The 27,823-nt window shown below is 41.1% G+C and overlaps 1 protein-coding gene across 1 annotated transcript; it reads left to right on the forward strand.

Annotated features, from left to right (window-relative positions):
• Positions 1 to 8,523: 8,523 nt before the first annotated feature.
• TNFRSF1A (TNF receptor superfamily member 1A) lies at positions 8,524 to 27,718 on the forward strand. The gene is made up of 10 exons (XM_031938299.1): positions 8,524 to 8,859; positions 17,958 to 18,111; positions 18,716 to 18,844; positions 19,200 to 19,355; positions 19,636 to 19,714; positions 24,058 to 24,122; positions 24,270 to 24,380; positions 25,191 to 25,222; positions 25,575 to 25,890; positions 26,734 to 27,718. The coding sequence occupies exons 1-10, from the start codon at positions 8,824 to 8,826 to the stop codon at positions 27,036 to 27,038; spliced, it is 1,383 nt and encodes a 460-aa protein (XP_031794159.1). The 5' UTR covers positions 8,524 to 8,823; the 3' UTR covers positions 27,039 to 27,718.
• Positions 27,719 to 27,823: the final 105 nt, after the last annotated feature.

The raw sequence follows: 27,823 nt of genomic DNA on the forward strand, positions 1-27,823 counted from the left end.
TTGCTGGTAACAACTAAGTCATTCACAGTTAATCATTGTATAATACTGCTATTACCATATACAGTGTTCTAGTACTGCTCATTTCACGTTGCATCAGTTCATGGAAGTCTTTCCAGGTTTTTCTGAAATCATCCTGATCATCATTTCTTGTGGCATAATAATATTCCCTCATAATCATATACCATAATTTATTTAGTCATTTCCCAACTGATAGAGCAAGAGGAGAGGTTTTTAATAATAATGATGACATTCCAAGGTTTGCAAAACCTAATAAATATCTTATTTTATCTCTACAACAACCCTGTGAGTTAGGTTATAATCCCCATTTCACAGGTGAGGAAACTGAGGCCAACAGCACCCAAGTTAAATATTAAATGTATTAAATGACTACATCTGAACCCAGATCTTCTTTACTCCAGTCTTATACTTTTTTTCATTTTGCTGTTTAGCTAGGGAAAAAGATAGTGAGTGAATTTGAAATGCCTATAGAAGTTTCATTTTGAGATGTCCAAAGGATTATATTAGTTATGCATTTAGTGAGTTTTATTTGGATGAAGATATAGCAAAAGAGATAGAGAAAGAGTGATCAAACAGATAGGAGAAAAACCAGGAGAGAGAAATGTATTGAAAACTTAGAGAAATTAGAGAATTCAAGAGAAGAGGGTGATCAACCATGTCAAATATTTCTGGGAGGTCAAGAAGGATGAGAATTAAGAAAGAGCCATTAGGCACTATTATTTGGATTGTGAACTGGTCCAGCCATTCTAAAAAGCAGTTTGGAACTATGCCCCCAAAGTGAGAAAACTGCCCTTTGAATCAACAATATCCTTAATAAGTCACAAAGAAAGGGATTCATCTGTACAAAAATAATTGCAGCAGGTCTTTTTTTTTTTTTTTTTTTTTTTTTTTTTTGGTAGCAATGAACTAGAAACCTGGAGAACATCCATTAATTGGGTTGAACAAATTAGAGCATATTAATGTAATGGAATTACATTACATAATGTAATGGAATGCTTTTATACTGTAAGAAGGGATGTAAGGAATACTTTCAGAGAAATCTGAGATGACTTGTATGAATCAATTCAGAGTGAAATGAGTAAAACCAAGAGAACAATTTATATAGTAACATTTGTGAAGAAAAACTATTCTGAAAGACTTAAGTACTAGGAATTTAAGTATTCCGGGGGACTCAAGTTGAAACATTATTTCCTGACTGAGAGGTGATGGACTCAGAGAACAGATTTAGAAATATATTTTTTGACAGAGCAAATTTGTTTTCCTTGATTTTGCATATTTGTTACAAATTCTTTATTTTTCAATGAAAAAGGAATGGTGGAAAGAGGAAAAGTGGACTTTTGTTCATTGTAAAAAAGTTAATTTAAAAAAAGAAAGAAAACCCAAAAATGGTCATTAGATTTGTCAATTAAAGAATCACCAGTAACTTTGAAGAGGACAGTTTCGGTTGAATGATGAAGTCAGAAACAAGACTTCAGAGGGTTTAGAAGTGAGAGGAAAGGAAGTAGGGGCACCCAATGTAAATGACTTTTTCTAGGAATTAGCCACATAAGGGCAGAAAGATATATGATGATAGTTATCAGGAATGGTTAGATCAAGTGAAGGGTTTTTTTTTTGTTGTTGTTGTTGTTGCTTTGTTTTTAATAATGAAAGATGTATGTGTGTGTGTGGGGGGGGGTGTTTTTAGATAAGAAGAAAGAAAACCATGAATAAAGTGAGAATAAAGAGAAAAGGGAGAATGGTGATAATAGTGGGGACAAAGTGCTGGAGAAGATTGAGAGATTGAGGATGCCTGTAGAGTGGTTTGCTTTGGCAAGGAGACAGGGTATCTCTTCAGATAAAAGAGGTGAAGGAGGAGATAATGAGCAGAGATATCAGTGATTTGAGGAGAAGAGAAGAAGGAACTTTCATTAAATGATCTCAATTTGAGGGGAGGAGTATGACCTAAGAAGGTGGAAGGAGGAGATGTTGTGGGAGGCTTAATGAGGGATGAAGTGGTTTGGAACAGTTGCTCTGGTGAGTGGGATGATGAATTGATTGGGGGAAGATATTGCCTTGGCAGAATGAAGGAGAGCTGATGACTTTGGCAAAAGCAATGGAAAAAAATCTGTGTAATTGGTAATAGGAATTAACCAGTCCCAGCAGAGAAATAAGCTCTCTTATCTAGAGGTTATGCTAGAAAATATAAGTACTACTGAGATAATGGCTCCAAAGGAAGATAATGGGAATGGGAGTAAAGATGAGAATGGGGAATATATTCTAATAGTAAGAGAGATTGGGGCATACCCTATTACCAGCTTCCTAGGTAGGAGAGTGAGGGAGCTTTTACCATTAAGGGACTGGCAAGTTTGTAGAAGTTTAAATGACAGTAGCCTACTAAGCCATGAGAATAATTGTTATTGAAGCATCATTGATTTAATGTAGCTAATTTGGAGAGCCTCTTTATAACAAAATCCCATGACTTGACTTACTTTCACAAAGTCAATTAAATCAATTTGATAAGGATTACCCTTTAAAAAAATTTTTTTTTAAGTCATTAAGATGAGGAGCTGAGCACACTTCTAAAGAAGAGGTTGAATTCCTGACACAATCAATTTCCTACGGTGAAAGTAGGGGATAGCCTATAAAAGAAGAGTTAAAATTTGTCAAAGAAGTGTATTTGGAAGTCTATAAAAGAAAGGTTAAGATTTGTCAAAAAAGTGGATTTGGAAGTCTATGAAAGAAGGGTTAAGATTTGTCAAAGAAGTGGATTTGGAAGTCTATAAAAGAAAGGTTAAGATTTGTCAAAAAAAAAAAAGTGGATTTGGAAGTCTATGAAAGAAGGGTTAAGATATGTCAAAGAAGTGGATTCGTAAGTCTATAAAAGAAGGGTTAAAATTTGTCAAAGAAGTGGATTTGGAAGTCTATAAAAGAAGGGTTAAGATTTGTCAAAGAAGTGGATTTGGAAGTCTATAAAAGAAGGGTTAAGATTTGTCATTAACTAAGTGGATTTGGAAAAGTGAATCTATACCATAATCTAGGGCCAACTTGACCTGGAGACAATTAGCTCTTACCTTCTGGGCAGAGTATTACTCAAATGATATCAAGACTTAGATGTTAGCTTCCCTTGACAGATAATCATATAGGAATCTACATGTCACCTAGCTAAATTTGCACAAGACAGCATTATGACAGTAGCCATTGATATAAATTCAGCTGTTGGTACAAACTCTGGAGTTGGGGAAAAGAGACATCAATCTCTCCCCCCAAATGCAGCAGGGTGGATAGTTATGAAAGCTCCTCTCTGTGAGAGTTTTGAGTGTGATTCCTGAAATAAGGGGTTAAGAGATAATAAATTGTGATCCTATGGGAGTACTGATAAAGCGTAGCTAGCCCTGAGTACCTGGGCCTCTGTCTGTGCCTAAGGAATTCAATAAACCTTCCACCCCACTTAGATATAAGGGTATACTGGAAACCAGGAGGCATCCAATGGGTTCATGAGGCACTTCAATTTCCATGAGGGATTTTGGGAGGTAGACAACTGAGGGTATGGGGCATCATGAGTTTTTAAGTTTTTGACTAATATTTGTATTATGGTGGAGAGGGACAAATAGAAATCTTGGAGTTGCTTGAACCATCTTATACAGTTAATATTAAACAATATCAATTCCTGCAGAAATAAGAGTTTTCTTTCCCTTGTTATAGAGATGAGGGAGGTCAGAATATTTTGCTATACCAACTTCCTTTATAATTAACTATCTTTTGTAGTTGGTGAGAAAGGGAGATGACACCTGGTGGTTTATAGTGTACTTCAGGGAACTAAACAAAGTCGTCAGCTGTTTTTGATTTCAGAAAAGGTGGTATTCCAGGTAGCTCAGACTTCCCGGATGTGAAATGGAATTGTTGACCTCACTAATGCCTTTTCTTCTATTCCTATGGCTGAGACTTACATGGAAGTGAGTTTAGTATGCCTATACCATTCTTCCCTAGTACTTTCTCAAATGTGCAGAGGCTTGAAAAAAGCCTGACTTTCTGAAAGCATTGCCATCTATCACTAAAATGATGATTTTTTTTCTCTTTTTAAATTGTTTTTTTCCAATTTTTAATCTTTTCCAACTGTATTTTATTTTTCAAAATACATGTAAAGATAGTTTTCAATATTCATTTTTGTAAGACTTTGTGTTTCAAAATTTTCTCCCTTCCTCTCTTACCTCCCCTCTCCTCAAGACAGAAAGCAATCTGATATAGATTAAATATGTGGAATCCTTTAAAACATATTTCCATATTTGTCTTGGACAAAAAAAAAATCAGTTTAAAAGGGAAAAAAAAAAACATGAGAGAAAATACGAAACAAACAACAAAAAAAGTGACAATACTATGCTTCAATACACATTCATTCTCCATAGTTCTCTCTCTAAATGCAGATGGCATAAAATGATGCTATTTATTATACTGACTGGACTAGACAAGGCCATGATGGCAGAGGCCCGGGTCAATTTGTTGCTCATTTGAGGGACAAGAGGTAAGAGGGCAACTAAAAGGAAATTCAAAGTCCAGTCTACTCACACAAGTTTTTGGGAAAGTAATAGATCTTGAAAACCTAGATGATTCTGGACTGCATATTCTACTATTGATACTGACTTTCCCACAATTTAAAAAGGGAAACCTCTTTGGGTTTTAGAGAAGCCACATTCTCCATCTGATTATCCTATGGGCTTCATGAACAAAGTCACTGTATGTCTGCCTCTTTTTATAAATAGAGCCTTGGTAAATCTAAAGTAGAGCTCTTATGACTCTATGAGATTCCTGTTTTGGCAAGTCTCTGTCCATAAAGACCATAGAGAGTGGAGCGTTTGGAGAACACCTGGGTTAGTCAAACCAAATGACCATTAGGCTTTTGGACCTATAATCTCTCTAAATCAGCAACTTGCTTCCCACTTTTGAAGAGCAATTGCTTGTTTGTTACTCGGTGTTAGTAATAATGATGTAAAGTCGTGTACTTACTCTCTATATAGTTATTTATTATGATGATGCAAGATAGTTCTCCTAACAAAATGTATAGGGCACAGAAAACCTTTATCATGAAATGGAAATAGTGTGTTCCAAATAGCTTTTCCCCAGATCTCTTTTGTGTTAGTGCCCTTTGCAAACAGGTTCAGATGCCTAGTCCCAGCTCTGGCACTCTGATTCCTTTGTTACTGGGTGGATGTTACTTGTTTGTAACTTGTTCCCCCTCCTCAACTTCTCTCTCCCACTCCCTCAGCCAGAACCTGGCTCCTGAGGAATGTGGTTTTAGTTTGCTAATGGTTCTGACCCATTCAAAAGAGGAGTGTGCAAATGGACCACAAAATACCTGATCATTTAAACCCAATATGAACTTGCTACCAGGGGATGGAAAGTGATAGAAGCAAATATGGTACCTCTCCCCATGAAGGTCAGGCTTCTTTTTTCTTTTTATCTTTTTAATTATGGCTTTTTATTTTCAAAATATATACATGGATAATTTTCAACATTCACCCCTACAAAACTCTGTGTTCTAATTTTTTCCCTCCCTTTTCCCTACCCTGTTAGATGGCAAGTAATCCAATATATGTTAAACATGTGCAATTCTTTTATATATATTTCCACAATTATCATGCTACACACACACACACACACACACACACACACACACACAGACAAAATCAGATCAAAAAGGGGGGAAAATGAGAAAGAAAACAAAAGTAAGAAAACAACAAAAAAAGAGTGAACCACACTCAGTTTTAACAATCCTCTCTCTGGGTACATATGGCTCTCTTCCACCACAAGACCATTGGTACTGGCCTGAATGCTATTTTACCGTTGAAGAGATCCACATCGATCAGATTTTATCATCCTGTAATCTTGCTATTGCCGTGTATAATGATCCCCTGGTTTTTCTCATTTAAAGTGATCATTTCTTAAAGATGAATGTCAGAAATTTCTTGCAGTGTTTGCTTGCTGAACCCAGAACTCCCCCTGTTGTGCCAAAGAACCAAGTCAGACTGGCTCATGAGGAACAGCTCAGCCCAATGAACAAACCTGATTCCATCACTACACCCCTTCTGAGAAACAGCCCAGCGCAGGGGACAATGAATGGTCCAAACTGATAAGCCTGTTCACTATACAATTGCCACCCTCCCCCACTGATTTATATTTTTTGTCTATAAAACCCTTGTTGCCCATGCCCATCCCGAGCTCAGTTCCATGGCCCCACACAATTCGGCCTTCTTAGGAATAAACCCATTTATACAATCTAACTGTCTTTTAGACTAAAGTCCCCATGCAAGTCCTCCTTCTTAGGAGGAATAAACCCATTTATACAATCTAATTGTCTTTTAGACTAAAGTCTCTATGCAAATCCTTCTTCTTAAGAGGAGTAAACCCACTGATACAATCTAGCTGTTTTTTTAGACTAATATCTCCACGCAAGTCCTCCTTTTTAGGAAAAATAAACCCACTGATACAATCTAACTATCTTTTAGACTAAAGTCCCCATGCAAGTCCTCCTTCTTAGGAGGAGTAAACAAACGCACTTCTACAACCTAACTTTCTCTTAGACTAAAGTCCCCATGCAAGTCCTCCTCTTAGGAGGAATAAACCCACTCATACAATCCGTCTTTCTTAGACCAAACTCCTGAAAGAGATTGACATTTAACGGTGCAGTAAGTGACTTGATAGGACTGTGGCGATGGGAAAATGGACTCTTCCCCCCAAAGATCTTCGCCCCTACAGTGAGGTGTGAGTGAGTCCCTTCTCCCAATTCCCCGCTCCTAACTGGGAGTGCAGCTCGTTGATATTCCTCTCTAAACCGGCTCCGGGAGCCCAGAGCGCACCGCGCTGATTAGGAGTCCTCTGGAGAAAGCCTCGGGCCAGCCCACCAGCTTTTCTTCTATCAGTCGGATGATAATGTATCGCCGGGCGCCTGAGTTAACTAACTAAAGACAGCCCGGACAGGGCTGGGACTCCAAAATGACTTATCTTCACCAATTAAGTCAAAAGGCCTATAAAACGTCTAAATTAGAGTGAGAGTGTTTCCTCCTCAGGTTTGCTGAAAGTTTTCCTCCCTGGAAGCCGCCGCAGCATCACCAATCCCTCCCTCAGAGTTTCCTCCCCCTCTGCCTTTCTCCCACTTGCCCTGCTTGCTCATCTGTCCTGCTCCTCCGGCAGTCTACCCTCTACCTTATTGGTCCTCAGCCTGCATTAGCTCTAGGACGGATAAGAGTGGTTGCACTCTACCCACAGACTAGAGCCCCTTTGACCCCACCCCTCTGTTCCTAAACCCCTTATATTGCTAATTCCTTCCATCCTGCTTTTTGGGGCGGGAGGGAAGGAGGGGAAAGGAGGGGTCCACAGTCCTTTCGCATTGTGAGATCAAAATAATATAAAGTTTGTCAAGTGCTTAACACAGTGGCTAGCATATGCTAAGCAACAGCACACTTCTGAAAAGACAGGAAGCATGGTGCTCGTGGTGACTATTCCCATTACAGTTACAAGAAATTTGAAGCAGCTTTGGACTTGGAGTCAAAGATCAAGCTGGAGTCCAGCTCTGGTTCAGCAGATGGAAGCATGTGATCATTCCCATTACAGTTAAAAGAAATTTGAAGCAGCTTTGGACTTGGAGTCAAAGATCAAGTTGGAGTCCAACACTATGCTTACTAACTGTGTGACCATAAGGAAAACGGTTTCCCTCGTTGAGATTCATTTTCTTCATTTCTGGGATTAGGATTAGTTCTGTCCGTTGAGCATAATAATATATACACTTGCCTACTTCAAGGTATTGCTATGAGGGAAATACTTTTTAAACTTTAAAGCCCCATACAATTAATTATTACCACATAATCATTATAACTATTATTTTTATTGATAGATGAGGCAGCTAGGAGGCATAGGGGATAGAGCGCTGCTTCTGGAATCAGCAGAACTTGAATTTTAATCTAGCCTCAGACACAAACTATATGGGCAAGTCAATCACAACCTCTCTGTGCCTCAGTTTCCCCAACTATAAAGTGGGGACGATAATAGTACCTACTTCCAGGGCTGTTGTGAAGATCAATAGAGAATATTTGTTTAAAAGCGAGCAAACAGACTCTTGGCATATAACATTCCTGTTATTCCTATTATCAGTTAAGAAAACATGCTCAAAGTGATCTGTCCAAAGTCATATATGGGATTAATGGCAGAATCCGGGGAGCGTCCAGAATCTCTGATCTCCCCCCTACACGTGCTATTTCTCCCTCTTTCCGCAAAGGGGCGGGGCCATGAGGATTAACGAGGCTTTGGGATTTTGGAGGAATTGGGGGATTTTGTGGATTAGAAGGGTTGATGTTTAGAAGGTTTAAATCCTATGGGGAAATGGAAGAGGGGAAAGTGTAGCCGGAGACCTGGGAATCCTGCGAATTTTCAGCCGTGGCCCTTGACTCCCTGGCTGGGTTAGGGTTAAAAGTCTTTTTTTTTAATTTTCTTACCTCCCCCGCATCGTCACCCCGCCTCCTCTTCAGGCTCTTCCTGTCCTAGCAGCAATTGCGACACCCTGCTTTCTCCCTCCCTCTTCCCTCCTAGCTTTCTCGGCTACCGCTGCCTGCTTAGGTTCCGACCCTGTTCCCGCCGGGCTTCTGGTACCTGCCGCGGCTCCACTTCTGTCTTCAGGGTTGTGGGCACCTGACTTAGATCTCCATCTCCAAGAGTCTGGCTCGGGTCTGGGACCTCGGAAGCCCGGGCTCCACTCAGGACTGGCTCCCTCGCTCGCTGCTCCCGCAGCTGCCGCGCTGAGCCCTAATGGGGGAGTGAGAAGCTACAGCCAGGCCGGACATGGGCCACCCCACCCTGCCTGGCCTGGTGCCACTGGTGAGAGATGGAAAGAGAACGGGCAATGGTCGGGCTTGGGGGTATGGCTTTTATATAGCGCACTAAGGTGCCAGGCAGAGTTCCTAGGGGGTCAGACCCCGGCTGTCTTGTACCATTCCTGCCCGACCTCCCCCTATCAATGAAAAGAACCCAAATGTAGGTCCTGCGGCAGGTCACCATATTTGTCCCTTAGAGACAGGATCGGAGAATGAAAGGTCTGGGGTTTTGGGGAGAGGGAGAACAGTCCATATGGGGAAAGACAATCAGAGTCTTTGGGGAGAGACAGGTCCTAAGACATTGAAGGGATGTATAGGTTGTCAGGACCGGGCAGGGGACAGGTTTCATAAGGGGTTGTGGGAACTTGAAGTCAACTGAGGAAGAGTGTATTGTATAGTGGGTGGCCGGGCCAATCTGAAGGGTCATTTTGAACTTTGTTGTGCCTGGCAAGAATCCTGGTGAGAGTGGATGAAGAGAAATCTCTGGAGAAAGGAAAAGACAAATGCTAGAGGTGACGGTATAGGGGAGGGGCTGAGCAAAGTGGTCAAGGGGAACAGAATCCTAGGGTAGGGCCTAAAGGGTGGTGGACTGTTTTGAGGTTCTAAGTAACAGGGAATGCTTTTTGAGGGAGGCAGGGACTGAGTAAAATATTCCTGTCTCCCGTTCCAGGCTTATCCTGTCCATTCTTTGACTTGGAAGCCACCCCTAAATTTCCACAGAATTCTAAACATTTACCCTAGCCTGGGAGGTTTCTTGGATTGTACCAGTCATCTCTTTGAAATGATCTGGTAGAGTGTGCTACTTTGTATACCACCTATTCCAACCCTCAAATGGGTATAGTTCAGTTTCTCATCCTACAGTCCCATTTGAGGAAGTTGGAAAGTTGCCTTCGTCATTAGAATGTCCCTTTTCTCTCCCCTCAACCCTGCTGGCTTTAGGCCTCCCTTTTTTCTCTCATTACATAGGTCTTTCTGAAGTCTTCATCTGGATCTTGGCCCTCTTATAGCCTCCCTATCTTCCTGAATGTTTTGTTCTCTATGCTTTTCAGCCTCTGTCTTGTCCATTTCCCCTTTTTTTCTCTTTCCTTAGCCTCTCAACCATTTCTCCTCCATTTTTTTCTTCTGTTTGTTCAATCTCTTTCCCAATTTGGTTCCTCTCCCTCTTGTCTTTTGCCCATATCCTTTGTAATCCTCTTCTCATTTAACCCTGTATTACATCTCTTCTCTTCTCTCTATCATTTGACTTCTCCTTTCCTTTGTTCTTTATGAGGGCTGAGTGCTTAAATCAGGAGAGACCAGCTCAATGCAATGAGTTGGTAGGTTGGATACACAAAAAGTGGTTTAGGGTCCTGGCTCTGCTACTGCAAATCACGTAGTCACCTTTCTTCTGTAGACTTTAGACTCTTCCACCTGTAAAATGGGAGTTGGACCAGATAATCTTTTAAGTTCCTTTCAGCTCTAAATTCTACCATCCTAAATGCATCATAATTTAGTATACTGTGGGGGCAAAAGAGAAATTGGTAAGAAGGGATTAAGCATCCTATGCTTCAAGGAGATGTTTTGAGTTGGGAGACACTGATTGGGAGAGAAGAGGAAGAGGGGAAGATAAGGAAAATGATGTAAGCCATATAGAAGGAAGGGAACAAGCTTGTTTAGTAAGGAGGGCAGTGAGTAGATCAGCTTTGGTGGAGTACAATTAAGAAATGGAAATGGAGAGATCAGGGAGGAAATGAAGACTTTAAATACAAATCTAGGCAAAGGAGATCAGAATTTACATAAGGCAACAGGAAACCATTAAGTTCTTGGGAAGAGGAATGACCAAATGATTATAATTAAAGTTTTTGAGGAAGATTGTTATTTGTTCTTGAAAAGGATTAAGATATCAGAGAGGTGATGTCATGATATGCAAGTGAGTAAGGAAGAACTGTGCAAAGTCACCAACCTCACTTTATCCTCCAGAGCCATCTGGGTCCAGGATGACTGGAGGTAGTCCTGGATGTAGTGGGTGAACCGGTCTTTTTAAGCTAAAGTCCTTAACAGGTCTCAGTTTGATTCAGTCATTGCCCATTCTGTGATGTAGGTCCTAGCTTCTTAAACTGTGGGTCTCAGAACTGAATGTGGGGATTATGAAATTATGATTTATTGTCAGTAAATATTTGATTTGTATATCTGTTATGTATACCTATATACCCAGTGTCATGTAAAAATTTTAAGAAAAAAGTTTAAGAAGCCCTGATTTAGGCTAGGTAAGAATTAAGGAACAGAATCCCTCTTCTACCTATTCTAAAAAAAGAAAAAAATCTTATTGTGGAGGGGTGACCTTCAGAGTTTGGGGCCAGAACAAAAACATTTCCTATTTACATTCACTCTGAGTCAATAAGGGTCCAAACAATGACCAGCTGGGGTTTTGGCCTGGAATCTATTGTTCAAGAAAGAAAAGTTCCTTCCAATCACTGAGCTGTAGATATCTGTTCATTTTCATTCACTTAGTCAACCAGTAGTTGACTCCCTGAGTGAGACATGAGAATGAATTACTACAGTTGTTTGGGGGATGAAGGGAGCCGGGAAAAGCCTAGAAGTGAGACAGTGAGGATATGAACTACTGGGGAGATCGGGAGGATAAAGAAGGGGGTGAATGGAGAGGAAGCCTTGCCAGGATTTACTGATTGATTAGATACAAACAGCACAGAAGAAAAAAAAAAACTGAACCGCAGGAATCATGAAAATGTTAGTACGTGATGATATCTTGGTCAACATAGAAAATGATGGCTCTGGTTTTGGTAAGATTAAGTGGCAAACATTTGGGAAACGTCCAACAGCAGGAGTCTCCAAAGCATCTAGAGCGAGGAAGATGACAAGAACTAGGAGCTGAAGAGATATAGTTCCTTTTTTTTTTTTTTTTTTGGTGGCATTTGAGGTTAAGTGACTTGCACACAGAAAGTGTCTGAGGTAGAATTTGAATTCGTCTTCCCACTTTGACTGTATTCTAATCTACTGCGCCACCTAGTGGTTTCTCCATTTGATTCTTTTTTCCCCCAAAAAAGCATTTATTGAATTCTATGTACAAAACATTGTGCAATGTGGTCGATATGGTTCTCAATATCCAGGAACCTACCATTTAAGTAGATATGTTGTGAAAAGTGCCAAATGAGCATTGTGGACATATTACAAATGGCAAAAGATCATTGTAGCCCAGGAAGGCTGTGGGAGCTCAAGGAGGAAGAAATCATAACCGGATGAGGTTAGCCAGGGAAGGCTTCATGGGAGAAGTGGGAATTGAGGGGTTTTTGGAATATCGAAATCTGAGACTGGATGAGTTCCACCGGGGCAGCTAGGTAGGTGGCGCAGTGGATAAAGCACCAGCCCTGAAGTCAGGAGGATCTGACTTCAAATCCAGCCTCAGATACTTAATGAGTCCTAGATGTGTGACCCTGGGTGAGTCACCTAACCCCAACTGCCTCAGCACAAAAATAAAAAATTAAAATTAAAATTAAAAAAAGATCCACTGAATCCCCCAAGAGTCCTGATAATTAGTGAGTTACACTTATAGGTGTGGATTGAGTTAAAAGCTTGAGTACTTTTGGTAAGTGACTTGGGGGAGGAGTAGGAGAAAGGGTGGAAAGAAGGAAGTAGTTGAGAAAGAACTTGTTATGGGGATACTTAGGGTCAAGATTGGGACTTAAGAATTGTGCTATAACTTTTCTTCCTCTCTCTGACTCTTGATCCCCACTCACCTTAGCACAGGAAATCACACTGAAAAACCCTCCACAACCGGAAGCTGTGGAGGAGGCAGGGGGTGGGGGTGGTTACTGGGCCACCCCCTCAGTGGCCTCCCACTCTCACTGAGTCCCAGCTTCCTACACTTCCTCTGTTCCCTGGACTGGGACCCAAAAACCCATCTCGATTTCTGCTCTGAAGCGCCCTTTTTAGGGTCACCAACAACTGGCCACAAATATTTATTAAGCGCTTCCCATATGCTAAGCACAGGGGTTACAAAAATTAGCCAAAAGAAAGTTTTTTGATGCTGGTTAAGAACTTACATAATAATAGGGGAAGGCAATACATAAAAGGAAGCTGAAAGGGTGGGGTGGGTTTAGAAGGCCCTCTTTAGACCCCGGGTTGGTCAAGTCCAGGGAGTCATTAACACAGCAAGGAGGAGAATTTGAGTTTGACGTTGTTTAGTTGTGGGATAATAGATCTGGAAAGAGAAGACAATGTTGTGTAAGATGTCTGACTTAAATAGTGGTTCTTTTTTTTTTTTTTTAAACATTTGTATGGAGTTTCATACTCTAGAACAATGCTATAATTTTATAAATGAATAAACTAAATCCTATGTGTTTATATAACATGTTCAAGTTTACATTGTCTCTCTCTCTCTCTTTTTTTTTTTTTTACCTGTGTGACCATTTTGTTACATGTAAATCGAGGGGATTGGACTAAATAGTTTTCCAGGTCTCTGTCTGGCAGCTGTATTTCTCTAAGGAGTAGGATTAATTGAAATTTAGCTGAAACAGGATTACTCAACTGGGAAAAAGATGTAGAGGGGGTCTCAGTGGGAAGACGTTAAGGATTATTATGGGAAATAATGAACTGAAGGGCAGGGGGATGGACCGTGATCTGATAGAAAGGAAGTGGAGATCAGGGGATATTTCCCTTTGGGATAGATTGGCAAAGGGGAGTTGAAGTTTCTTGGAATTTGTGGGCTAAACAGCATTGGGGATTGTTAACAGACCTTTTTTGGTTGAGGGGGGGATGTGAAGAGGGGGACCTTGCATGTGAATGCAAGGAATGGGCAGGCACGTGATAGTAGAGGAAGGGGGTGGTGGTACATCCCTGCTGCTGTCTTATCCCTTTCTCCATGTTTCTGGTGAGTCATGACTCCTTCATGACTAGGGAAGCTGCCTGTTCTCCCTCCCACCTTCTGGCCTGAGTCACTAAGGCGGAGTTGCTGGGAAGAGATTTCCCTTTCCCGGAGTTGGATTAACTCCTTAGGTACTAGAGTAGGAAGAAATATGAACCACAAGACTATGTTTTTCATTCCTGGAGTTTAATACTCAAAAGCCCAAGGCAGAATTCTTCTGGAAAAAACCTTCTTAGGATAGAATGGGAGTCTAGGTTTCTGGATTCTGGTTCTGTTGAATAATCATGATACACCCATTTCCTAGGTTCCACTCTTCAGGGGAAAAAAAATCATTCACAATCCTTAGGGTTGCAAAAATTCTTCCCCATAACCAACTTATACCTTTCTCACGGTGATTTAAAACTCCTGCTTTCAGAGGAGGTGAACTGCTTTGTTCTGGGAAATCCTGTATTTTCAAAGGAAAAGAATGCTGGAATTGATGTGGCTGCTGTATTATTGTGCTTGTGTTTGAGAACTTTGCTTCCTCAGTAGTCCTGTACTTGAAGCTTCTAGCTATGTATAAGATAATGAACTCATTTTATCCACTGCAGTGTTATATGGGGCAGCTAGGTGACTCAGTGGATAGCGTCATATTGCTGAGTTCAAATACAGCTTCAGACAGTTATTGTGTGATCCTGAACAAGTCACTTAACTGTTAACCTCAGTTTCTCCATCTGTAAATTGAGCTTGAGAAGAAAATGGCAAACCTCTCCAGTATCTCTATTAAGAAACCACTCAAATGGGGTTGCAGAGAGTTGGACATGACTGAAATGACTCCATAACACCGCAGTATTTTAAGCAGTCCAAATGGTTTATGCATTTGCCTTCTTTAGAGCTACAAAAGGGCAATGGATCAGGAGACTTGACTTATCCACCAGGTGGTGCCATATTCAAACTACCAGCCCAGAAGTATTGGAATCTGTTGAGGGGTGAGGATACCCTAACAGCGATGGGGGTCCCCAGTCCGGTGCTACAGATTTTGCGGAAAGTTTTTGGCAAAATGACTTTATTTCACTGAGAAACTCTCTCTCTGTGGGCCTCTTCCTGATTAGGAAGATAGCGAAGTTTGGGATACAGTCTTGTTTTTTATTTCGCCATCTATGGTTTGCGGCTAGGGAGCGATTATGGGCTAATTTCCAAATCAATAAGGGTGGTGATTGTTTCCCCGACCAAAGTGTTTCCCAGATCGATTCTAAGTGGGAGTTTCCCGTGGGAACCAGGTAGGAGGATGGGGAAGAGTTAAGATTCATGTGGAATCTCAAAGAATTTCCCAGGCCAGGTAGCCCACCCTCCACAAAGATAGGGGACAGAGTTCTATTACATCAAGAATATGGTACTCATTCTTAAGTGCCTCCTTATACCAGAGTCACACAGCTGGGTAAATTAAGACTCATACTAGCTGGGTTAATGGGAATGACATCAAATATTTCTCAGGAAATCTATTGCTCCCTTCCATTTTGGCTTTCTTCTCCCTGCTAAATAACCCCTTTCGTTCATAAAAACACACTGCCAACATTGAGGTCACCTAATTTACTGGGGATAGTAAAAATGCCTTCAGTGCAACTGTCTCCTGTAACTCCCTGTTCTTGGTGCAGTTTAGGGTTCTTGATCCTCACTCATCTACAATTCATTGAAAAGAAATAAGGATAGACATGAGAAAATCATGTCTAACACTCCATAATCTCATTTTGGGGTTTTCTTGACAAAGATACTAGAAATGGTTTGCCATTTCCTTCTCAAGCTCATTTTAAAGATGGAGAAACTGTAGCTAATCCCTAGGGTTAAGTGACTTGCTCAGGATTACATGAGTAGCAATTGTATGAAGCTGGATTTGAACTCAGGAATATGACTCTTTCTGAAGCACACGTGTCCATTGACTACAGAATGTAAGCATGGAGGGCAAGGGCAGTCAGGAAGTGACTGGTCACTACATGGACCTTCACAGTAGCTGGTAGTCTCCTGTTTTTTGGCGTCATCCTCTAATCCTGTTCTTCACTTCTACGTCTGGCCTGCTAACAGCACTGGTCTGAGGCCTGGTATGCAGTTAGCCACAGTCCAGTTTCAGATTTTCTACTGTGAATCCCAGTCACTACAGATACCAATGTGAGTCTTGTGGCAAACAGTAACCCAGATAGCCCACTGTTAAAGTTCACGGGTCTTAGTTGTGTCTTGCAGGGATCCTTAGTCTGATTGTAGGCTTCTTATTTATAAAATGCTTAACAGAGTGCCTGGAACATAGTAGGTGCTAACACACTCGTTCCTTTCCCATCTTCCTTAATTTGCAAAACTCTTTTGAGGGCAAAGAATAGGAAGGAGAGAAAACCCATTTCTGGACACATGTATTTAGTTCTTCCTTCCTATCACATGATTTCCTTCTGAGGTAGAATCCCTTCCACATCTTCCTCCAAGGCTTCTTACCTACTTGGAGTGCTCTCTCTCTTAAAAGTTAGTAGGGGGAAATGGCATAGTGATTCAGCAATGTTGTCTCACTAGTCCTGAACTCATTGTGCCCCGGAGGTCTCAATAAATGATAATTTGGAATAGCTAAAGGCCCAAGGTACATTTATCTGAAAGAGTTGATTTTTGATTTAGCTCTGTTACTCTGCTGAAGGAGCCTAGATTCCTCCTGGTTGTATTTTCTCTGATATGGTTATAATAGGGGTACATCGAGTTCACATAATGAAGTTCTCCAGGATGGCTTCCCTCATGAGAGGGAGATGCTGTTTATTAGGAGAAGCTCTTGCACACATTTTGAGAGTTTAAATTAGAGAGATGATGAAGGACTGGAGCTCATGAAGAACAAAATGGCAACCCTCTTGGAGGTATATTTGCTCTGATCTTGGCCGTGGCATGCCAGTTGCTTTTGCAGATGACAGAGTTGATCTCATAGGTTGCCAGCCTTCCCCTGTCTCTGTAAGGGTGGATGGCATCTTCTGCTAATAACCTGTTCCAATGTGGCTGCCTGCCAAAAGCAGCCCAGGAACATACTTCGCCTTTTCTTTCTATGTGACTCTTTTCTCCTCTTCTTCCAATATAATCAGTGAGTCCTGGAAAAGTCCTGAGATTCTTACTCCTGGAGCTTTCTGTAATGAGCTCCCTTGCCTTGGAGATTATGGGAATTTAAAGCTCCACTTGGAGAGCTCCTTTATGAGCACGTGATATACTGGTACCATTGATGTATACCACCAGCTCATAGTCCTGATCTCCCCATAAGTTAAAATACTTTGAGGACTTGTTTTTCTACTTAAAGAGGGATGAGAGATTGTACTCTCTGAATTGCAAATGAAAAAACAGATATTTCTAGAGAATAAGGAGCTTATCTGTGGTCATACCGTTTAATTGGAGATCTAGGAACTCAAGGGACCTGTTTTAGCATTATGGTAGTGAACCAGGGGTAAATAACCCAAGCACACAGCCCAGAAAGGGGTTATGAAGTATATCTCCCAATTTGGAGGCAAAACATAGAAATCATGGTTTAGGAACTTGATTATCTCTTTGAGGTCATTCAGTCGAATTTCATTCATCCTCGAAATTCATTCATTCATTCATCAGTGAATTTCATTCAATCTAAGGTCAGATCTGTTTATGACCTTTCTGATCCATATGCCTTTCCCCATTCTTTCATTTACCTAATCTATATATTATCACCCAGCTCCTGACCCATGTACTTCTGGCCCCCTATATACTTTTTCACTTTAGTCTTGGGATGATGGTGGAAGAGTAGGTATATTAGTATTCTAGTTCTTGGCATTTGCCTTGGAACATTAAAAAACTAACCACTAACTCTCCCTCTTCTCCACCCCACCCCCCAAAAAAAAACCAATCCAACCCATGATTGTATTTCCTGCCCAATCTCAGTCTTTTTTCTTTGTCTTCCCAGTCTTCTTTTCAGGGCTGTTCATTGGAAAGAACGTAATTAAGAAGGAAAACAAATTAGGAGAGCTGAACTCAGTTTGAGGAGAAAGATGGAATGTAGGCAAAGCATAAAATGTAATAGTTGTCTTTAAGCCAATTGCTATTAATAGTGGAGGGACAAGTAAGAATTGGTGAAGTAATTAGAGAAGGAAGGCTTCCTGGAGGAAGTGAGTCAAGTTAGATCTAAAAAGAGGATGAGATCTGGATAGAATTAAGATCTCTCAAGTTGCTGTGCCTTCACTATCTTTTCCCTGATGGGTTGTTTTTTCTGTCTGATTTTTCTTCAGGTGGCCCTGGCCCTGATAGTGGAACTGTACCTTCCTGTGGTTCCTGGGATGTCTACTCATAAGAGGCATCAAGAAAAGAGAGATATTCAATGTCCCCAGGGGAAATATCCGCATACCACAAATGAATCTATCTGTTGTCTCAAATGTCACAAAGGTATAAAGTGGTGATAGTAGTGGGTTCTTCCCCACTTTTCTGGTAGAAATAAATTTTTGTTAGTAAATCTTGCCTATATCATTTACATGTCCTTAAAATATTTTGGGTAAATTTTTGTTACCTTTTGTAACAGTTTTGTTACCTAAAATATCACCTATATATTCCTTTCTTCTCCAACCAATTTTTTTTTTTTTTACAATTGAATAAAAACAAGTTCAGCAAAGTTGTATTATATTCAGCAAAAATGTATTTAAAAAAAGTCTCATAGTATATGCAGCATTCAACACTCCAAAGCCCGACACTAATGCAAAGAATTGAGAAGTACCTTCTCTTGAGATCTTTCTTGGGGACCAAATGTGGTCATTACCTAGGTGCTTTTCCTAAAGACATCTTGCCCTTCCATACCCAAGATCTCCCTAATGTATTGATTTCTCCAGGCTTCAATTCTCTGGTTTCTCTTCAAGTTGGATCCCCATTTGCCTTGGCCTTGTCCCTGTTGGGATAGGCATTCTCCCCAACCCACAGTTTACCCTATTGCTCTATCTCTCATGCCCCATTGGCCCATTTAGTCTAACTCTCAGTCTAACTCTCTCTCTTACTGTAGGGACTTACTTGAAGGCTAATTGTGGTGGTCCAGATCTTGCCCCTCTCTGTGAGACTTGCGAGGCAGGCACATACACAGAGATAGAGAACTACTCAGAATCATGCCAGCCTTGTTCTGTCTGCAGAAAAGGTGAGTCCTTAGGAGGCAGAGGGAGCCCCTTAGCAGGGAAATGTCACAAATGGTGTCCTCAGGTAAGACTGGTTAGAGGGTGGAGAGCAGTGAGTGAATAGATGTTTGTGTGGTGGAAACCTAATCTGTGTGTATGTATTAAACATATATAAATATAATGTACTATATGTATAAATGTATTTATATATAATATTATATTATTTATTATATTATATATTATTTATATATGATGTAATATATATAAATGTAAATAAATTATATATACACACCCTTTTTAGAGGATGTGGAATGATAAGAAATGATATAAAAGAAGATAGAGTTAAATTTAAAGAGGTCTGTCATCTCTTCCTAACAGAGATGGGTCAGATACTGAAGAAAAAGTGCACAGTCTCATCAAACACAGTGTGTGGATGCCGGGAGAACCAATATCAACAACATCAAGGGGAAAATAAGGGACTCTTTAGATGTGTCAACTGCAACCCATGTCTCAATGGCACAATACAACATCCATGTGAGCACATCATTCCCCAGATCCTCACAATTTCTGCTGTCTATAAGTTCCTCTCCTTCCTTTCTAGAATAAACATTTTAATTTCCCCACTAACAATTCCCTTTTTTCTTTCTGTTGAATGAATATTCTTTCCCCCCCTCCAACTTCCTAAAGAGGTCTCTATAGATCATTTCCCAAAGGCCTTCTCAACTACCCAGACAGTATATCCCCCCTCCCCCTCACTCCTTCCCCTTTCATCCTATCTTGAGAGTTCATCTTAATGCATTACCTTTCCCCACAGGTCAGGAGAAACAGGATACTGTATGTGTCTGTAATACAGATTTCTTTTGGTACAATCACAAATGCATCCATTGTAATGAGTGAGTATTTCTTGTCAGTCCTGGGGGTGAGAGTTGGGTATTGAGGCTGGGAAGGAAGAGAAGGGTTAGGGAAGCTCCTGGGAGGAATGCTGGAAATATTCATGGGGGGTGGGAGGGTACCACATATCCCACTGGCTCTTTGCTTCTAAAGACCAGAAGGCTCACTTCTCCACTTTTCCTCTTCATATTGACGTCCCATGTCCAAGCTCTAAAGTGACATTTCTTTTTATCATTAAGGTCTTTCAGGCAAACTATCCTTTCCATTTTTGTTTTTGTCATGCATTCTGGGAGACCTAAATCCAGTTCTCGTCATTTCAGGATTATATCTTTTGTACAGTCATTTCTTTGTGACTTCGTTTGAGGTTTTCTCAGCAAAGATACTAGACTAGTTTTCCATTTCCTTCTTCAGTTCATTTTAGGAAACAGAGGCAAGCAGGGTAAAGTGACTTGCCCAGGGTCACACAGCTAGGAAGTGTCTGTGACTAGATTTGAACTCAAAAAGATGGGTTTTACTGTCTTGAGGCCTGATATTCTATCCACTGCATCACCTAGCTTCCCAGGACTATGTTTAGGAATGATCAAATATGTGACTGACTGGACTATATCATTTTTCCCAATTTCATTTCTCAATCCCCCAATCTCATTAGCTTTTACTCAGTCCTCAAAACTGAAATACATTTTGGAAATAAGGCATTTAATAATGACAATTTAAGGTAGGGAATTAGGCCTGGCCTACCTGTGATAGTGCCCCATTTATTGTGGCTGTGATGGTTCCATCAGTTTTGAGGATGGGAAGCCTTTCTATGAGATGAACTCGATTTATTCTTTGGACCATGTGCAGAATTCTAGTTGTTGCTATCAGGTGAGCATCTTCCCCCCCTACCCCACCCCCGACCTTTATAGTTTTAGGACTAGAAGACCAAGAACCCAACCTATCTGTTATTTAGATAAAAATTAAAATGTTACTTTATGACCGAAAAAAGTCAATTCAATTCCAAAGATAAAGTAGAATTAAAAAAAAAAAAAGTGCAAAAAAGTAATCTTGTGATTTGATTATCATAAAAGCTCTTTCTTCTCCATTGTTTTAAGTAAAGTCATTGTTCTGTTGTTTTTAAGTATAGTTATCTCTTCCACATCCTCTTGTTAGGGGTTTGGGGTTAGGGATTTCGTGACATCCTCCCCACCCCACACTCCTTGCCATCTGGGTAAAAATTTTTGGCCTTCCCTTGGTATCAGAGAAAAAGTCTGATTTTCCTCTTTTTCTTTTATGGGGTGTTTATATTACTTTATTATAAAACTTAGGTTAAGTATTTGGTCATGGGTTCTGTGTCATTTGCTGGCCTTTGAGTGTTGGCTGTGACTTCCACAAAACTTCCCTAAAATTCCCATTTAATTTCTTATTCTTACTAGTGATATATCAAAACTACATTGGGGAAAGTTGAGATATAGAAGGGATAACTGTACAGTGTTAGTGTTTAAAGACTGTATGAATAAAACTTTGCAACATACTCAGTTACCAAAAGCTGCCCACCATTTGCTCCCCCCCTATCTCCCTAGCCCTATTTTCTTTCCTTCATGCATTCCCACCCAAATTGGGCTACTTGTCCTTCTCCAGACTCAACATTTTACCTTCTGCCTTTGTCCTTTCACATGTGCTCTCTCCCCTGGCTGAAATGATTCCCTCTTCACTACTGCCTTTCTCAGGTTCATTTGGGGCCTCTGCTCAGGTGCCATCTCCTTATGAAGCCTTTTCTGATTCCCCTTGGGATATTGGTGTTCTCCCCGCCTTTAAACTAGTCTTAAAACTCTTGTTCTGATCTTGTCTTTGCGCCCTTTCCTCTTTCCTTTGTATTATGCTCATCTGTGTACATGTTACTTCTCCAGTAAAGAAGGTTAGCTCCTTGGAAACTGAGACTTTTTGTCTTTATGCCATGCATTTGGTGAATGCTTAATAAAATATTTGTTGAATTCAAGCAAAGTTCCTCACAGGAGTATTTGAGCAGTCTTTTTTTTTTTTTTTTTTATAGAAAACAATCTTTTCTGCCCATTTGCTAATTATATTAATCCTACTATTAGTAATTATATAATTAGCCACCTTTGACTGGTGTTTGGTGAAAGTCAATATTTATAACATATATAAATTTATCTACTCAGAATAATTCAATTTAATTTCCTTCTTTACATGATTTATTTCAGATTCTACTTTGGGGCATTTTTACTTGGTATCTGCAAAATCCTTCCTGGGGAACACTCCTCACAGCAATTTTAGTACCCTGGACCCTGCACATTTTTTCCTACCTGTTCAACAGGTCTAGTCTCTTCTGGTTCCGAAGCCTATGCAAGAGAATTTCAGTCTGTGGTATCCCTAAGGGCAAGAGCATTAGCTTTGGAGTCAGAAGGCCATGTTCTAGTTCTGGCTCCAGTACTCACTAGCAATGTGGCCTGGAGTTAGTTACATAAATAATAATACATTATTATGTACATCATACAATAATATGTGATGAAGAAAACATTTGATAAATCTTAAAATACCACATAAATGTAAGGAATATTCCCATAGACTCATTATCAAACTATTACAATCTTTCTTTGTAATCCTTGTCAATTCTCACCTCCTCTAGGAAGTATTTCTAAACTAGCTGGACTCAGTTTTGGCTACTTTAAAACATTTCAAAAGTACTCACATTTAAAAAAAGCTTTCTACCCAGAGGCTCCATGGTAAATGTTTAACAATAGATTACCAGGACACATTTTCAAGTCTAATTGCTATTGTTAACCGTATAATCCATTACTTTCTTAAATTACTTATTTAAACCGACAATAAAACTTTAAACCGTCAAAAATAAATCTCTGATTTGTAGTGTTTTAAGATTTCTGAGGAATACTTAGTGAACTATACCTTTATACCAACTGTTTGCATTTTTAATTGTGTTTGTTTCTATTGTGTTTTCCATGAGCGTATATTTGCTTTATTTTCTGTTAGGCTCTAAATTAAAGAAAGTCTAGGACAAAGATGGTTTGATTCTGGGCAAGTCTCTTAATGCTTCCATACCTCTGTTTCTTCATCAATGGAGTTGCATCAAAGGGTTACGGGGTTGTAGCTTTAGAGATAGAAGGGAGCTTAGAAATCACCTAGTTTAAGGGTTTCAAACTCAGATAGAAACCGGGGCCACTCGAGTGTACATAAGGATCCCTGTGAGTCACATATTAGAAAATCATATATTAATATTATCTGTGTTTGGTGCAAATAATGCAGATATATTATAAATGTACATACATATGTGTATATATGTACATATACCTATATGCATATGTATATATTTTATGAGCAGCTGGTGAATAAAGTACCAGGCAAGAAGTCAGAAAGACCTGCCTTAGATATATGCTAGATGTGTGATCCTGGGCAAGTCATTTAACACTGTTTGCTTCAGTTTCCTCATCCAAAAAAAGAACTGGGGAAGGAAATGGCAAACCCCTCCAGTATCTTTGCCAAGAAAACCCCACAAAGAGTTAGATATGACTGAAAACTACTAAACAACTGCATCTTTTATTTTAATATTTTCCAATTACATTTTAATCTGATTTGGGCTATGTTTCGGAATGTTGTGGACTGCTGACAATGTGTTTGATACCTGTGATCTAGTCCAATTCCCAGGTCCCAGGGAGATTTAAAGTCTTACTCATCCCTTTCACGTCTAAAATTCTTAGATTCTGAGTTTTATTTCTCTATATTTTCCAGTAATATGTAATGCAAGACAAATGCCATTATACTGAATAAAATAACAATGAAAATTTCTGTATGCCAAGATTTCTAAAACCCCATCAAAGCCTGTTTTGTTGAGCTTTTTAAAAATACATTTAGTACATTAAAATGCATTTGAATCAAAATAACCACAATTGTTCAAAAGCCTGTTTGAAAATTATTTCTTGAAACATTATTCAACCAAATTCCAAATATAAGTTATATGAACCACATTTTGGAATTTTTTCAGAAGAGATGACTTTATATTTGACCTTAATAGGAGGTCATGTTTTTATATTGCTGTGATGTTTTTTATATTACTTTAAACTTTGCAAAGTGATTTACATAATTATCTCAGTTGATCTTAACAACCCTGGAAGGTATTTATTACATAGGACACTGAAGTCAAAGAACTCAAGTGATCTCTGTTAAGGAAGCAGAATTTAAATGCAGGTCTTGTTACCTCCAAGTGGACTGGTCTTTCTATCATACCACACTACTTGTTGCTGAGACTTTAGATACATGTGCCTTCCATCGTCATGCTGACTGACTGATTTGTACTTGGCCAGAAGTATTTACTCATTTCTTTCTTGTACTTCAGATGTGTGCCCGAGAAAAACTGCAGAGATTCCTGTCCCTTAACCAGTGTTAACCCAAAAGAAGCAGGTGAGACTTAATCAACTAGGGTATATAGGATGCTCACTTACTCATTTTCCTCCAGCCATGTTCCCTCCATCCATAATTTCCCCTCTGTCTTTCCCCACTCCTCCCCTCCCTCCCCAGTTCACTTATTCAGACTTTCTTTGCCCCTAGGTCCAGTGTTGATGTATTTGGTGATCTTTTTGGGGTTTTGTTGCCTCTCCCTCATCTTCATTGTCCTCATCTGCCATTATCCACGATGGAGGTCCAAACTGTACGTAATTGGTGAGTAGAGCCTTGGGATGATATTTGGTTAGGGTAAGAAATAAGAACTCCTATGGGATGGGCTGTTGGGTAGTTGGCAATGACTTCACTTGTATATAGCTTTATGGTTCACATAACTTCTCGCCCAACATCTGCGAAGTAGGTAGAGCAAGCAGTATGATTTCTGTTTTATAGCTGAAAGAACTCAGGCTGAGGGGGGAAGTTGATCAGCTTGCTGAGGGTTACTACATAGCCCGAGTCAGAGGGTCATAGATTTAAAGCTGGAGGAAGATTAGAGGTCATCTTGTCCAACCCCCACATTTTAAAGATGAGGAAACTGAGGTCCCAGGCGAGGGAAGCGTTAAGAAGTGTACGTCTGCAGCAAAATAACTGTATGGAGATGTATCATATATTGCATTTAACTTATACTTTAACGTATTTAATATGTATTGGTCAACCTGCCATCTGGGGGAGGGGAGGGGGGAGAAAGAGGGGGAGGGGGAGAGGGAAGGGGAGGGGGAAGGGAAAAGTTAGAATAAAAGGTTTTGCATTTGTCAATGCTGAAAAATTACTCATGCATATATCTGGTAAATAAAAAGCTATAATAAAAAAAATAAAAAAGAAGAAGTGCACATCTGGGGCGCGGAGGACTCTCTGCTGAGTCAGGAGTTCCCTCTGGTCCGTGAGAAAGCACACAACCTCTGTTGCGTGTCACCGCAGATCCCTAATGTAATGAGGCTGTTTGTTGAAGGGTGGGAGGTGGGGTAGAGAAGGGAAAGGGAAGGCACGAATGGGGAAGTGAAAATTGTGTTTCTGTTTCTGCTTTTTCAGTCTGTGGCAGGCAGTCTCCTCCTGTAAAAGAGGTAATGATGACACTCTATGTGGGACCCCCTTTAGCCCCGCCTCTCCCTTAGTGGTGGTCTCCGGCTAAACTCTATCCCCCCACATCTCACTCCCTGAATCTCTAACCCCTAAATCTCTCCTGCCTTCTCTCCCTTCCTCGGCACTCCCCTAATCGCTCATCTTCCCTTCTTTCCCACTCCCCTCATCCACAAACAGCCCTCGGGCTCGGGGATAGGAACTCGCCTTTAGATGCCCCAAGGGAGGGATACAGACCGAGACTGAGGGAGGGCCCCGCCCTCTCCCCCGCCCTCTCCCCCGCCCTTCCGGATTGGGGGCGTGGCTCCGGACTGACCCCTCCCCTTTATTTTCCAGGAAGAAAAGGAGCGGCCTCTGGTTTCACCCCTTACCTTGGACTCCCCTCCTGCCCCCACCCCAGCCTTCATCACCATTCCCGCCCCCGCCGCCACCCCAGCCTTCATCAGCACTCCCGGCCCCGCCCCCACCTCCTCCTCCTCCCCCTCCTCCCAGGTCCCTACCTGCCCCTCCGCCCACTCCGCAAGCAATTGGTCGGCTCTGTACGGGGGACAACCAATGGTGACGTTGGCCCCGCCCCACCAGCAGGCCGAGCGCTGCACCGACATCCCATTAGATTACGTCACGCAAAACGTCACCACCGTACACCTTGACAGTGAGTGCTCTGCCCATCCCGCTTGCCCTGGGAGGCACCTGGCTCTTGTCCCCAGCATCGGAAAGAAATGCGCTTGCGCAAAACGGTGTTCGGCAAGGGGAAAGGGTGGGTGGGTTGTGGGGCGATGTGGAGGACAGACGGGGTGAGAATGGTCGGAGTTAGGGAGACTTAGGAGCTTTGTGATCCCAAACGAATGACTTTGCCCCTCCGTGCCCCAGCTACCCCATCCGCAAAATGGGGAAAACGCTAATCTCCATTTATTACTCTAAATGCTTGCTGTCATCTAATAACAGATTTTATGGCTTTTCTTAATATTTACTATTATTAGTAGCACCCGCCTTCTTGCTTTTAGGATAAAACGAAATCATGTTGGTAAAGCCCCTTTCAAACCTTAAAAATGCTATATGAATTTTATTTTATAGAACTTTATGGAATTTTTTAATGAACTTATTATTTTGTAGATGAAGAAATTGAGATTCAGAGGGGATATAGTTTGCCCAGGGTCACAAAAGTCGGGAGTAGGTCACAGAGATGGAGTCCAAGTCTAATTCAGTCCACTAAATAGTGTCTGCTATGTGCCAGGCACTGTGCTGAGCAATTGGGGCGCAATTTAATAAAAAGTACCTCAAGGAGTGGAAAACTTCAAAGGGAAGAATCAAATACTGATAAAGCACTTACTATGTGCAAAGCATTGGACTGAATTCTGAAGATATAAAAATGCAAAGGAAGGTACCCTGGGAGGTTGCGTTTGAAGGAGGAAGAAAAGGCCCATGGGGAGGTTTCAGCTGCAAGCTAGGCTTTCCATGCCCTGTCCCTTCATATGTGCTTCCCTCCTTCCCACAGAGCCAGCCATGCTCTATGCAGTGGTAAAGGAAGTGCCCCCCTCCCGCTGGAAGGAGTTCATCCGTCGTTTGGGACTGAATGAGCATGATATTGAACTCATCGAGATGCAGAACAGCCGCTGCCTGCGAGAAGCACACTACAGCATGCTGGCTGCATGGCAGGAGACAGTTCCTCGGCACCAGGCCACTCTGGATGTAGTGGCCCAGGTGCTCAAGGACATGGACCTATGTGGCTGCCTGCAGAACATCCAGGAGACCTTGAGGCAGGGCAGCCCCTCCGCACATTTGTCCGCTCTCCCTAGGTGAAGCTGTACCAAGCACAGCTTTCCCTTCTTGGGACCTTCACACATGAGGGTCCAAGTCCCCAAGATTTATCTCTCTTCCTGGGAAGGGCTTAGAGGAGCCCCGGGGCAGGCTGGATGGACAACTCTGAAAACACCACGCACCTATCCAAGTGGTCAGGCTTTGGGGGCTCCTAGCTCTTTATTTATTTGGTGCTATATGCTGTCAGTTGTGTGCCAGTTCCGTGTACCCTGACTTTCTCAGCCATTTGCGCACTATGTGAATGTAGAAGAGGGAAGGAACACTTACTTAAGTGGAGTGTTATTTTACTGAACAGTCTGCGTTGTCTCGGTGGGATTGGGGATTCTTGTGGCTGTATCTGAGGATGTAGTTAAAACATGGCGGTCTTGTGCCTGGACTGAATGGATGTAACATGAGCACAGACTACAGAGAAGTATAACGGGTCCAATGGCTTAGTCACCGCTCCTCTGTACATGGTAAACCAGCAATCTTTGTAACAGTTTTTTTACACTAATGTAAACCCAGCATCATTCCTTCCTCCTTATGGTACCTCACGTGGTTTCCTCTCAGCTTAGGGGAATGGAAGCCAAATACTAGGTGTCATAAGAGCTAGAATGCTGGGGCAGATCTTTTTGTAAATAGTGTACACTAAAACTTTTGGAATTAAAGCTCTACATCATTTAGCAAATGGATTGCATTTCTTGGGAGGGAGGGCTTTGGGAGTGAGAGACTGTACAAAGGATATTCTCAGAGGGAGCAAGAGTTGGGTCATAGAACCAGACGACTAT

This window comes from Sarcophilus harrisii, chromosome 5 (genome assembly GCF_902635505.1).
Source record: "Sarcophilus harrisii chromosome 5, mSarHar1.11, whole genome shotgun sequence".
Taxonomy (NCBI): Eukaryota; Metazoa; Chordata; class Mammalia; order Dasyuromorphia; family Dasyuridae; genus Sarcophilus; species Sarcophilus harrisii.

Excerpts from the sequence above, each read along its gene's own strand:
- TNFRSF1A (XM_031938299.1), top strand. The coding sequence starts at position 8,824 with ATGGGCCACCCCACCCTGCCTGGCCTGGTGCCACTG. Across the intron at positions 19,356-19,635 it reads TGGCACAATACAACATCCAT|GTCAGGAGAAACAGGATACT; the intron begins GTGAGCACATCA and ends CTTTCCCCACAG. Across the intron at positions 24,381-25,190 it reads GTCCAAACTGTACGTAATTG|TCTGTGGCAGGCAGTCTCCT; the intron begins GTGAGTAGAGCC and ends CTGCTTTTTCAG.